The sequence below is a fragment of the Manis pentadactyla genome, chromosome 2 (genome assembly GCF_030020395.1).
Source record: "Manis pentadactyla isolate mManPen7 chromosome 2, mManPen7.hap1, whole genome shotgun sequence".
Lineage (NCBI taxonomy): Eukaryota > Metazoa > Chordata > Mammalia > Pholidota > Manidae > Manis > Manis pentadactyla.
The window spans coordinates 189518430-189532318 of record NC_080020.1 but is presented as its reverse complement, the minus strand read 5'-3'; the positions used below and the strand labels follow the sequence as shown (position 1 = coordinate 189532318).

The 13889-nt window shown below is 36.7% G+C and overlaps 1 protein-coding gene across 5 annotated transcripts in view; it reads right to left on the bottom strand.

Moving 5' to 3' along the window:
- The window catches only part of PNPT1 (polyribonucleotide nucleotidyltransferase 1), a 48583-nt gene extending 35114 nt beyond the window's left edge, over positions 1-13469 (bottom strand). The window contains exons 1-8 of one of the 5 annotated variants that reach the window (XM_036925990.2): positions 13274-13469; positions 8702-8762; positions 8172-8246; positions 7365-7470; positions 6478-6527; positions 5711-5774; positions 5567-5614; positions 5033-5146 (exon numbers count right to left, since the gene is read on the bottom strand). In XM_036925990.2, coding sequence (XP_036781885.1) covers positions 5033-5146; positions 5567-5614; positions 5711-5774; positions 6478-6527; positions 7365-7470; positions 8172-8246; positions 8702-8762; positions 13274-13434 — 679 coding nt within the window. In that variant the 5' untranslated portion in view covers positions 13435-13469. Of the gene's footprint in view, positions 1-5032; positions 5147-5566; positions 5615-5710; positions 5775-6477; positions 6528-7364; positions 7471-8171; positions 8357-8701; positions 8763-13273 lie in introns of all 5 variants that reach the window. The other 4 variants (XM_057497187.1, XM_057497188.1, XM_036925993.2 and 1 more) reach the window with 4 other exon arrangements.
- Positions 13470-13889: the final 420 nt, after the last annotated feature.

Below are 13889 nucleotides of genomic sequence, written 5' to 3'. Positions count from 1 at the left end.
ACTGGCAGTCACTGCTCTGGCAACAGGCCAGCCAGAAGGAGGCCCCACCTACAACAGCTAGAGACCCCAAGCACAGAGGTTTACAACCTGTGTACTCAGCCCACTGGCTCTGATACAGGAGACAGACACCGCAGACGGGAATCAGGAAACAGATCTTTCTTCCCCCCAGGCACCAGCTCCACTCCACTATGACCCCTAACCTCACTCTAGGGGCTGAGCAGCTCCAGAGACTGAAGCTTCTGGGCACTAGAGGGAACCACACAGAAATATGAAACGGCAAAAGAACATGGTTCAGACCAAAATCTCACAAACCCCAGACAAAGGGCCAAATGAAACGGAACGCACCAATCTTCCTGAAAGAGTTCAAAATAAAAATCATAAACGTGCTTATGGAGGTACAGAAAAATATTCAAGAACTCAGGAGTGAATTTAAGATGGAGATTCAATCATTAAGAAATTCCATATATGAAATGAAACATACAATGGAGGGATTTAAAAGCAGATTAGATGTAGTAGAAGAGATGGTAAATTGAACAGAAATTAGAGAAGAGGAATACAAAGAAGCAGAGGCACAGAGAAAAAAGAATCTCTAAGAATGAAAGAATATTGAGAGAACTGTGACCAATCCAAACGGAACAATATTCACATTATAGTGGTACCAGAAGAAGAAAAGAGAAAAAGGAATAGAAAGTGTCATTGAGGAGGTAACTGCTGAAAACTTCCCCAATCTGGGGAAGGAGATGGTCTCTCAAGCCACTGAGATGCACAGATCTCTCAACAAAAGGGACCCAAGGAAGACAACATCAAGACATAATAATTAAAATGGCAAAGATTAAAGATAAAGACAGAATTTTAAAAACAGCTAGAGGGAGAAAAAAGATCACATACAAAGGAAAACCCATCAGGCTATCATCAGATTTCTCAACAGAAACCTTAACAGACCAGAAGGGAGTGGCATGATATATTTAATGCAATGAAGCAGAAGAGCCTCGAACCAAGAATACTCTAACCAGCAAGGTTATCATTTAAATTTGAGGAGGGATTAAACGATTTTCAGATAAACAAAACCTGAGAGAATTTAGCTCCCCCAAACCATCTCTACAGAGCATTTTGGAGGGACTCCTATAGATGAAAATATTCCTAAGACTAAATAGATGTCACCCAAGGGATAGACAGAGTACAGAATATGATTCATAACATACAAAGAATGGAGAAGGAAGAAAGAGGAGGAAAAAAAAAAAAAGAATCTTTAGGTTGTGTTTGTAATTGCATACGAAGTGACGTAGACTGTTAGATAGTAAGGGAATTGCCCTTGAACCTTTGGTAGCCACAAATCTAAAGCCTGCAATGGCTATCGATAATCACCCTACATGTAAATGGTCTGAATGCAGTAATCAAAAGACATAGAGTCACTGAATGGATAAAAAAAACAAGACCCATCTATATGCTGCCTATAAGAGACTCACCTCAAACCCAAAGACATACACAGACTGAAAGTAAAGGGATAGAAAAAGATATTTCATGCAACTATTAGGGAGAAAAAAGCAGGTGTTGCAGTATTAGTATCACACAAAACAGACTTTAAAACAAAGTCACAAGAGACAAAGAAGGACATTATATAATGATGAAAGGGTCAATTCAACAAGAGGATATAACCATTATAAATATCTAAGCACCCAACACAGGATCACCTATATATGTGAAACAAATACTAACAGAATTTAAGGGGGAAACAGAATGCAATGCATTTATTTTGGGAGACTTCAAAATGCCACTCACTCCAAATGACAGATCAGACAGAAAATAAAGAGACAGAGACACTGAACAATGTATTAGAACAGATGGACCTAACGGAAATCCACAGAACACTCCATCCAAAAGCAACAGGATACACATTCTTCTCAAGTGCACATGGAACATTTTCAAGAGTGTCTCCCAGCTCCTCTGGGAAAGGGGTGCATACCTTGAGCCTGATAAATTCATATGACCCCGAGCAGGCCTTAACATTCTATACTTCTTTATAGTCCCTATCAAAATACCAACAGCATTCTTCAACAAACTGAGCAAATAGTTCTAAAATTCATATGGAACCACAAAAGACCCTGAATAGCCAAAGGAAACCTGAGAAGGAAGAATAAAGTGGGGGGAATTACACTCCCTGACTTCAAGCTCTACTACAAAGCCACAGTAATCAGGACAATTTGGTACTGGCACAAGAATGCACCTATAGACCAATGGAACAGACTAGAGAGCCCAGATATAAACCAAGCATATATGGTCAATTAATATGTGATAAAGGCGCCATGGATCTACAATGGGGAAGTGACAGCCTCTTCAACAGCTGGTGTTGGCAAAACTGGACAGCTACATGTAAGAGAATGAAACTGGATTATTGTCTAACCCCATACACAAAAGTAAAGTCAAAATGGATCAAAGACCTGAATGTAAGTCATGAAACCATAAAACTCTTAGAAGAAAACATAGGCAAAAATCTCTTGGACATAATATGAGCAATTTCTTCATTAACATATGTCCCCGGGCGAGGGAAACAAAAGCAAAAATGAACCAGTGGGACTATATCAAGCTGAAAAGCTTCTGTACAAAGGACACCATCGATAGAAGAAAAAGATATCCTACAGTACGGGAGAATATATTCATAAATGACATATCCGATAAGGGGTTGACATCCAAATTATATAAAGAGCTCACCCACCTCAACAAACAAAAAGCAAATAAGCCAATTAAAAAATGGGCAGAGGAGCTGAAGAGACACTTCTCCAAAGAAGAAATTCAGATGGCCAACAGACACATGAAAAGATGCTCCTCATTGCTAATCATCAGGGAAATGCAAATTAAAACCACAATGAGATATCACCTCACACCAGTAAGGATCACCATCATCGAAAAGACAAACAACAACAAATGTTGGCAAGGATGTGGAGAAAGGGGATCCCTCCTACACTGCTGGTGGGAATGTAAACTAGTTCAACCATTGTGGAAAGCAGTATGGAGGTTCCTCAAAAAGCTCAAAATAGAAATACCATTTGACCCAGGAATTCCACTCCTAGGAATTTACCCTAAGAATGCAGGAGCCCAGTTGAAAAAGTCATATGCACCCCTATATTCATCACAGCAGTATTTACAACAGCCAAGAAATGGAAGCAACCTAAGTGTCCATCAGTAGATGAATGGATAAAGAAGATGTGGTACATATACACAATGGAATATTAATTCAGCCATAAGAAGAAAACAAATCCTACCATTTGCAAAACATGGATGGAACTAGAGGGTATTATGCTCAGTGAAATAAGCCAGGCAGAAAAAGACAAGAATCAAATGATTTCACTTATCTGTGGAGTATAAGAACTAAGTGAACACCGAAGGAACAAAACAACAGCAGACTCACGGAACCCAAGAATGGACTAACAGTTACCAAGTTAGTAAGTTGGGTGGGAAGGGAGGGATAAGGGGGAAAAAGGGGTATTACAATTAGCATACATAATGTAGTGTAGCGGGGTGATACGGGAAAGGCAGCAGAGCACAGAGGAGACAAGTAGTGACCCTATAGCATCTTACTATGCTGATGGACAGTGACTGTAATGGGGTATGTGGTGGGGACTTGATAATAGGGGGAGTCTAGTAACCATAATATTGCTCATGTAATTGTACATTAATAATAGCAAAAAAATAATAATAATAAAAGAAAAAAAATGTAAATGAACACTCCAACATTAAGCAAAAAAAAAAAAAAATCAGATTTAAACAGCAAATCAACACTTTACTTATGGCCTTTTCTGAAATGATCAAATATGATGTAGGGGTCATCTGTCTTTCATGACTTCCCCAGATTTTTGGAATACTCTCTCTACATTGTGATAGTTCCCCACAGTATGAAGCCCACCTTCTGGAAGTAGAACCAAAAACCATTTCATTGCCTCTGAGAATCAAAGATTCAGTCATGTGTTACAGTTATGCCCAATGAAACTAGAAACTGCTGTGTGGGGACTCCTAGGAAAGCTCCTTAAAAGGGCGAGTGACCTACTCAGCTGATACACACCTTTCCGCTATTTCCCTCCTTTCTCTTCCTCTTTCCTTTAAGACACATGAGTTGGCCAGAGCTCTGGTAACCAGTCCATAAGAATGAAGATGAGGGCCACAGCTTGAGGACAGCAGAGCAGAAAGCTAGAAGGAATCTAGATTTAAGATATCATGGAGCTGCTATAACTGTCCTGGACTCACTACCTCTGAATTTCTTTTACCTGAGAGAAAAATAAATAACCGTCTTGTTTAAGCCTTGTTATTTAGTTTAACAACATAATCCCTAACTAATATCTAGGTAACATACAACTGTTACATGTGTTTGGTCTATCATATAGTATCTAATTCAATGCCACTACTGCCCAAAACAAGCTGGTAATGAGATATGTTTCACATATTAACTATGTTTAATAGTTTACATTTCATTAAAATGTTCCCACATCAGAAGATGCCATGACAAAAAGCCCAAGAGATCAAATGTCAGTAGCAGCATAAAATTATAAGAGACCATAATTAATTTGTCCAAGGTGACATGGCTGTTTGTCAGATGCTGGGTTTCAAGCCCAGTCATTCTGATGATAAATGCCCATTCTTCTTCAACAGAAGGAGGCTCTGATTTTCATTCATGAAGTTGTAACATTTTTGTTACAAGGAGTGAAGGTGAATCATGGTCAGTGCATTTTTTCATTACTACTTTTCCACCTCCACTAAGTAGGTTACTACTTTCTTAGAGGACTTAAAACAGGCTTAGAATGACTGAATTAGCTAAATTAACATACTTAAACTAAGGAAATAAATAATTACATGATTTAGAACTTTAGATATTATTTGATATGAAGAACACTATCAAAATAAAAATAGGGCACAATAAAAACACAAATCTTTATGTCTAACTGGCAAAACACACATACAAAAAAGAGTTTAAGTACATTTTTAAGAAGTCAGAACTTCTAAGTAGAATCCTAAATGAATATGTAGTACTTAAACAACTTACCAATCTGACTTTTAGGTGCTCCCGCAACCACTAAATTTAAAGTACTGAAAGACATTTCTTTTCGTGTTGGGTTTACAACACATTCTCCATCAATCATTCCTACTCGTACTGCCCCTAAAATATATTAAAATATTGACAGTTGTTTTTTTTATCCTGAAAGAGTGTACTCTGACATTTTCCCAGTCTAAAAAAAAACAGTCCTCAAACAGAAGAGGCAACTAAGAAGTAAAAATATCTAATGGCATAAAATCTTTACTACCATAACATATTGCTGTCAGAAACAAAACCCAAGGCAAAGAAGAAAACGTCTCAAACAGCTGACAGGAGTCTTAGAATGTCATTAATTCAGCTAAGAGATAATAAATTGGAGTCAATAAACCTATGACCTTGCTACACCATGCTTTCCTAAAATATTTAAATATTTAATTTACATATTAAATACCATATTAAAATTATGTGAATACTTAAAGTATATAAACATATAAAATATAAATATATTTCCTTAAAATATATTTATTTCAAATCCTAACTTACCAATAGGTCCATTCCAAGGAATATCCGATAATGAGAGGGCTACGGAAGCTTAAAAGAGAAAAGAAAAAGAGCTGACATAAAAGTATTTCATTGCTTTTAAAAAAACCCAACAGTAATCATTTTAATCTCTATTTTTATACTTACCACCATTAATTGCTAGGACATCAGGTTCATTAACACCATCTACTGCTAACAGATTACAAAGGATCTGGTACAAGGGAAAAAAATTCAAAGCACTTAAAAAAAAAATCTACTAGGGAGGATTATCATTTCTTGGTTTAAAATATAGAAGCTCTATAGGATTAAAAACATGGGCTTTGTAGTCAAACTACTGAATTCTGGCTATCATTTAATTACATGCTCGATCATGGGCAAATTACTTAAATTAAGCCTCAAAAGTTTCCTCATTTTCTAAAGAGAAAAATAACAGCATTTTCCTCAAAGATGTTAGAAAAATTATAGGAAATATTGTTTGTAAAGCATTTACAATACTGGACATGTTTAAAGTATTCAGTAAATATTAACTATTTCCATTACATAAAACTATTGCTGTCTTCTGTAAGCATAGACCAAACAAACCAACAAACTATTTTATATTGTAATAATAAGCCTGTCATGTATGAAATAACTTCTTGAAGCAATGACATCCTTTCAAAGACATATTTATTTTTATCCTAGGTTGGCTAACTCCTACTCATAATTCAGGTATCAGCTCAAACTGACATCAAATAAATACCAGCTTTTTAAAATTATTATTACTAAAAAAAAAAAAAAAAAACACAATGTAAAATATAGCAGCATCCCCCAAAATTCTGACTTTGTGTTCTTTATAAAGTTTAGCCTAAGAATTATTATGGAGACTCATTAGTAAGTTTTGATTGATCTGGAAACAAACCTAAAGCAGAACCTACCTGTGTATCATAAAAGTAGCCAGCTGGAAACAGAGGTCTAATTGAACGATCTGCCAAAAGAAAAAAAGGTATTAGTACTAACTGAAGTTGCTTTACAGTTCAAACTTTTCCCCCTATTAAACACCAGGCTAAAAAATAATACAGCTAGCTGTTCAGTTGAAAAAAAAAATCCCCTTGGATTGACTTATGAGAGGGTCACAAATAAATGTCAATGTTTCATTTAATACACACCATACCTTAACAACAAAAACTAGTAGGGCAGATGCACACAAGTCTATAATTAGAAGCAACTTTTCATTTTGGTCCCACATTCATCAGTTACACACATAAGCAGAGGAAAGAACCAACGGCAGACCAAAAGAAAAGAAAATCCTTTCTTGGTATTCTGTGTCTGAAGAATGCATATAAGCATATGCAACCTACCAATTTCTGAATAGAGCTTTAAACTACATATGAATCCACAATATTTAAGGATAACAAAGATTTGCAAGATTATAGACATTTCAGTAATTGATGAATATAATGCTTTCAGGAATTACTATGCTGAACATGAAATGAAAAATACTAGGGATAGATTCAACAGAGTAGAGGCATGGACCATGGAATTTATATACTCAATAGATTCATTCATTTAGTCAACAAGTATTTATTGAATACCTATTTTGTGCCAGGCAGTATACCAGGTACATGGCACTCAGCAGTGAACAAACAAAAAGTTTTTTTCTCTCATGGAGACAACATTTGAGTGAGGGGATACAGAAAGTAAATAATCTTAAGGCAGTGTTAATGTAATGAAAGAAAATTTAAAATATACTGTAGGTTAGACATAAAAGAGAAGAGATGCTAACAGGCATATAAGAGAGTGTTAATGCCTTTAAACATCTTACCTATTACTCGACTTGTAAGAATTTCTTTATCAGAAGATCCAGTTTCTCTTCTAAGATAGTTTGTGGGAATTCTACCTGCTGCAGCAGCCTTCTGTCTATAGTCAACCTGAAGTAGCAATGGGAAAAAAAAAAATTAAGTTCATCTGATTCCTTTTGCAGTAACAAACTATTCCCCAAGAACTACTATATAGATAGTAAATCTCCTGAGGTTGCTAACATAGTCCTGACCAAGAGTGGAGAATATTTTCATTTTATTTGTTAGCATTTTCTCTCTCTTAGGGTAAGGAAGCAGATAGAAATGTTTCAGCAAGTTAATTTGAAAAAAGCCTTCCACTCAGCAGTCAGATGACTAACCAGACTCACTACTTTCCAAAGTAGCTTATTTTGTTCAAGTCAAACATTGCCTTTTTTTAATCAACTCTGTCAGATATAACTGCATTCCTCTTTTCATAATAGAAAGAAGCCATAAAGTCCTAATGAACTCTTTACCAAACATACACTTGCAGACTCAAACTGAAGGGAGACCTATGAAAGCAATGTATTCATTGCTTATTCAACATCAAAGTACACATCCACTTCTACTGTTCTTGTCAACTTACACACCTGGACATTCTAAAGTACGCTTACTACTAATATGAGAATTGGTTATGAAGAATAAGTTTAAATTCTTTTCATGGCTTAGTATCAAACTAAGGAACATCCTTTGTTGCAGGAAGTTTATATTTTGTAATCACTAGACTGGGCAAAAATATTACAAGTTCTACATTTATGCTACATTATGGTTCAGATAAATCAGCAAATACTTACCACCAAAGGCATGAATTGGGAAGGAGAAGGTTTTGTTTTACTGACTGCTGTGACCATCACGGCAGTGTCACCTGACTTAGACATAAACAACAACATGAGTAAGTTCCTTCAAAATCAGATATTATCATATAAGTAGTGACTGAACTGAATGAATCCTCCCTCCAGTTAAACCTAAGGATAGAGAACTGTTATTCCATGACACAATGACAATGAAAATAAGTATTCACAAGTAGTTCAATCTTGATTCCTTCTACATGATCATGATCTGTATTATAATAGTCACTGATCTTTTCAAAAGCAGTAGAATTAAAAGGAGAAAAGGCTTACTGATAGCTTAGTAACATATAATCATATTTTCTACTTCTTACAAGGAAATTTAGCCTCTATGTGAAGAAAATTTCTCAAGTATTACTATTGAAGAAAATAGTAAAATTACTTTCTCAAGAAAAGCATTACAGAATTTCTTTACAGAATAACACAGACTCCATTGGAAGAGATCTTAAGAAAATTTAAAAACCTGGACTTTTTACCTGTACTACAGCACAGCCATCTGCAAATCTGGCCAGTTTTCCAGAGGATATTTCTAATTTTCTGTTTAAAAATAAAAACGTAATACAGAGAGACTTAGATCATCAGTACAATTCCCAGCATAATATAACATAATCAAAGATTCTCTAAGAACTAAAGGTTATCAAGCCCCATATAGGCCCCCCACCCAGCAAAAAATAAACAAGCCAACCAACAAAAAAATGGATAGCGTTCATATCTTATTAAAAGTACTGGGGAATTTAAAAACTGCTTAAGGAAAAATATAGAAACCAAGGCAGAAATAATCTGAATAAGAAAAAAATTTTGAAGGTCCAAAAGCTAACAGTCTTCTTAAATGTTAATTCTCACTTACTTACCTTAGTCTCTTGTTATCCCATGCCTTGTTGACTAAAGTAGTCTTTGAACACACAAACTGTATCATTTCCCTACTTAAAAGCTTTTAAAATTTCCCCCATTGCTTTCAGAGCAAAATATAAACTCCTAAATGTTGCCTACAAAGACCTTCATGTTCAACAACAGTGTCAAGACAAAGTCAATGGGAGAAAGAACAGTCATTTCAACCAGTGGTTCTTGGACAACTGGACATTTAAATGCAAAAAGTTAATGAAGTTGGCCTCCCTTTCTCATGCTATAAATACAAATTAACTCAAAATGTATCAAGATCTGAATGTAAGAACTAAAACTGTAATAAATTCTTAGGAGAAAACATATTAGTAAATCTTCATAAACTTGGGTTTGACAATGTCTTCTTATGTATGACATCAAAAGCACAAGGGACAAAAGTAAAAAACAGATAAATTGGACTTCATTATAATTTAAAAATTTCACGCTTCAAAGGATACCATCAAGAAAGTGAAATAAAACCCATAGGAGAATGTATTTGCAAATCACATACCTGATAAAGGACTTGTATCTAGAATATACAAAGAATTTCCCAACTCAACAATAAAAAGACTAACCAGTTTTTAGAACTGGCAAAGGATTTGAATAGATGTTTCTCCAAAGAAGATTTACAAATGGCCAATAAGTACATAAAAATAAGCTCAACATCATTAGCCACCAGGGAAATGCAAATCAAAACCATGAGATACTACTTCACATCTACTAGGATGGTTATAATCAAAGAGAGCAATAATAAATGTTGGTGAGAATGTGCATAAACTGGAACCTTCACATACTGCTGAAATGTAAAATGGTGCAACTGCTTTGGGAAGTAATCTGGCAATTCCTCAAAAGGTTAAACTGAGAAGTACTTTATTACATAGCATTCTACTCCAGGGTATATACTTAAGAGAAATGGAAACATATGTCCTTGCAAAAATTTGCAAATGAATGATTTGATAGCAGCATTATTTATAACACTTCCAAAATGGAAACAACTCAAATGTCTGTCAATGGATGAATGAATAAACAAAAAAAGTACTGGGGAATTTAAAAGCATATTCTATTGAATATTGAATATCCTTGCTGATGGTAAATCTTTATTCTTTGATTGTGATATAATCAGTTGGGCAGAGAAGGCAGTAGAACACAGACGTTAAGAACACGGGTTCTCGCTGAATAATGGCAGGCTTCATTGGAGTAAAAGGACCACTTTAGTCTGAGGATGATATATATCACTTCTCAGGTTCCGCTGGTGAAAACCAGTCACGTGGCCCCACCTAGCTGTAGGAATGAGCAGTGTACCAAAGGAGAGAGCACATGTACACACAAGTGTGAGCAAGAAGTGGACTACCCCGTCCCTTGCTAAGAACCAGCCCTGCCCTCCCAGTTGTTAAACAGACAGACAAGTAGAGCCAAGGGAGCAAAATTAAGCTTTTAGGCTAATATATTTAGAATGGGGATTGACTGAATCAGTTAGAAAAATAAATAGGTCTACAGTACCACAAATATACTTGGATTTACATATTTATTCAAACATGAAACCTTCCTACCTTCTTTTTTCCCTCTGTTGAATCTACCCAGTATATTATTTAAGGGTCGTAGGCCACCCACCAGATAGTCCTATGGTCTTACCATGGTGACTGCCCTGTTCAAACTGCCTTGTAATTTAAATTGGTTTTCTTCTACATGTGTGCAGTCTATATTATGCAAAGAACCAAGTGGTTACCTTCCATTATATCCCATGATCTCAGCTGGTTAACTGACCTATCTCATTTTTTCCTGCCTGTGTACTTCTAGTTCTGTTTTTGGTGCAACCTATTATAGCTTGCATTTTATGACTGATTTTACCTCTCACCAATTTATTCTTTAATACTTCATGTATAAAATATCTCCAAATACATACAAGACTAATAAGTCCAAAGTGGCTCCTGGGGATTGGAACTGGGTGGCTGTGGAACTATATGGCAGGGACACTTCTGAGCTTTTTAAATGTGGAACCACATGAATGTTCACGTAATGTGAATTAATATGTAATCAAAAAATACTTTTGAAAAAATAAATAATAAAAAGGATAAGATGAGCAGGGAGATCCTATTGGTGAAGAGAAGAGTGGGAGGAGGTAGCTGAGAAAGACAGAATGGGAAGAGAGGAGCCATCTGCCACAGGGAATAGAACTTTAGGGAAAGAGATGCTTAAGGAACATTTTCAGAAACATCTGGAGAATGAAATGGAATGTAACCACCTTCCTCCAACTTACAGGACAAAAAATTTGTAATACAAAACTAAAACAAAACAAACCCAAACATTTCTATGATTTGGCCTCATTTTTGTTGCTAAACCCACATTTCACCTTTTGCTCCCTCTATAGTGAGTTATTTGTAGCTACTCAAATGCACTCTCTCATCTCCCTACAGTTGCACTTGCCATCTTCTATGTTACTTTCTAACTAATATTCCTCCTTGCCCTTTAAATTTCACCTTCAGTGGCAAGCTTTAGGGTGGGATCAGTACACCTTTGTGCTCCCTCAGCACCCAGTCCATACCCTTCCCACACTGTTTTCCCCTGCATTAAACTTGTATTTTACTCCTCCATTAGACTGTATCTCCAGTGCTCTGTACAGAATAAATGCTCAATAAAACATTGCTGAAATGAAAATCAAACAATTGCCTCAAAAATTACTGTATTAAATACACTATCTGAAAAATACCTTAACAGTACACAACCTCCTAGGGTATTGTAAATATGTATGATAACAAATAAACATGGTACATAGTAGTCATTCAGTAAGTGCTACAAACAACAAACTTAAGACAAAGATGAAAGAATTGACTTAGCAGGTATGATATTTATTAATCTAATTACAAGACATTATTCAGGCTTAAAAAGAAGTAGCTGCAAAAGAGGTCCAAACTGGCTAATAAATGAAAGATTCAAAGTAGATTATTTATGGAAAATTTGGAGTGCAGGGGTTGATCCTGCTGCTTTAAGTCCCTAGTGGTAGGGACATAGTAGGTGCCCACTGAAATGTTCTGGAGCATTTCTTCAGAGTGTTCAGCCCTTGAAGAATGGAAGGGATATCCTCTCCCTCAAAAAATCAGAAATAATGCAAGAGGTGGAAAGAGCCTTAGAAATCATTGTTATTTAGTTTAGCGGTCAACCAACTATAGTCTGTTTGTTTCTGTACATCCTTTCAGCTAAGAATGCTTTGTACATCTTTAAAAGATTTGTAAACACAGTATGCAGCCCACAAAGCCTAAAATATTTACTGTCTAGCCCCTTACAGAAAACGTTTGCAGACCCTTGATCTAGTCCAGTCTCTTCATTTTGGGACCAAAAAGAGAAGTTACTTGTTCAAGATCTGTCATTCAGTTAAGTTAGGAAGGATTTTTCAGCTTTTTGTCTGAATTAAGGTCAAAAATTTTTATAAGTATATGTAAAAAATGTAGAGTACTCATTAGCAGTTTTGTTTGTTCTAAAAATGATCTAAGTAGGAGTTTTTAAAAAGTGATTTTGGACATGAATTCTGGCAAATGGACCCCTGGAAATAATACGGGGTTTGTAAGAGAAATTCATGTTCAAAGTCCTAGTCTCATAGTACTAGGTTTGTTGACTCTGGGAAAGTTATTTAACCTTTTTTTTTTGAGCCTCTGCTGCCTTAACTATGAAATGGGGGTAATAGTACCTCTATTGCAGGTTTAAAAAGAGTTTACCGTATAACTAACGTTCAATAAACTGACGTTTCCCTTCCCTTCCTACCTGGGGTCACACTGGCCACTTTTAGGCAAAAAAGGGGATCGGTTACATAAGAATCCGTTGTCAGCTCTTTATCCCGAGCTAGCAAGTTTCCCACTTCAGAGTCGAGGAGTCCCAGAAAGCGAAAAGTAAAAAGAATGGGAATCAGGTGGACAGGAGAAAAGAAGCCTGTAGTAGGGCAAGGAGGAGGCCCAAGAAACGAAGGTCACCCGGCCGAGACAGCACGGCGAGCGGGAGAGTACTAGGAGACAGACAGACTCCAAATCCGGAAAGGGAAATGTGGAATTTAGGTTTCGGGTACAGAGGGGGGAAATGAGACCTGGGCTGCTGCATTCCTACCCTGGGAGGTGAATATACTCGATCTTGCCGGACAGGACGCCTTGTGAAAGGACAGAGAAACACACGCTATTCCTTACCTGTTGCCTAAGTCCACAGCCACGGCTCGGGACCCCACGCCACCCCATAGTGCTCGCACCTGCAACTGGGTGAGTGCCCGATCCCGCCCTGGCAGACGGAGGGGACCGTAGTTCAGCGGCCGGAGCCGGAGGCACGAACAGCAATGCCTACAGGCCGCCATGACACCAACACGCGATCTGCCCGGGCTGCGCCCTGACTGGCTAGCACTGCAGGCTGTGGGGCGGAGCCTGATGCAGTTTCGTTTCCGTGGCGCCAAGGGAAGCGGATACCTTAGTTTTCTACGATGACTAGAGAGGGTCATATCTATCTGAACGCGATTGTGACACCCTACCTTTCTAAGTATCTGCCGATGAAAGGCATTAGAAAAATGTGGTTTTTTCCTATTGCAGTTTAAAAGAAAGCCCTAGAATAATGTGTTAATAAGTAAATATAATAATGATAGAAATCATCAAATAACACATTATTATTTGACTAGTGTGAACGAGAATTAGGAGAATTTGTAAGGTAGCTCATTAAAGCTCTCACTCCCTCCGCCCCCGCCCTGGTTTTTATTTTGTAAATATCACACAACAAATATATTACTGCGAAGATTTGTGTTAATTTTTCCAGTAAGTT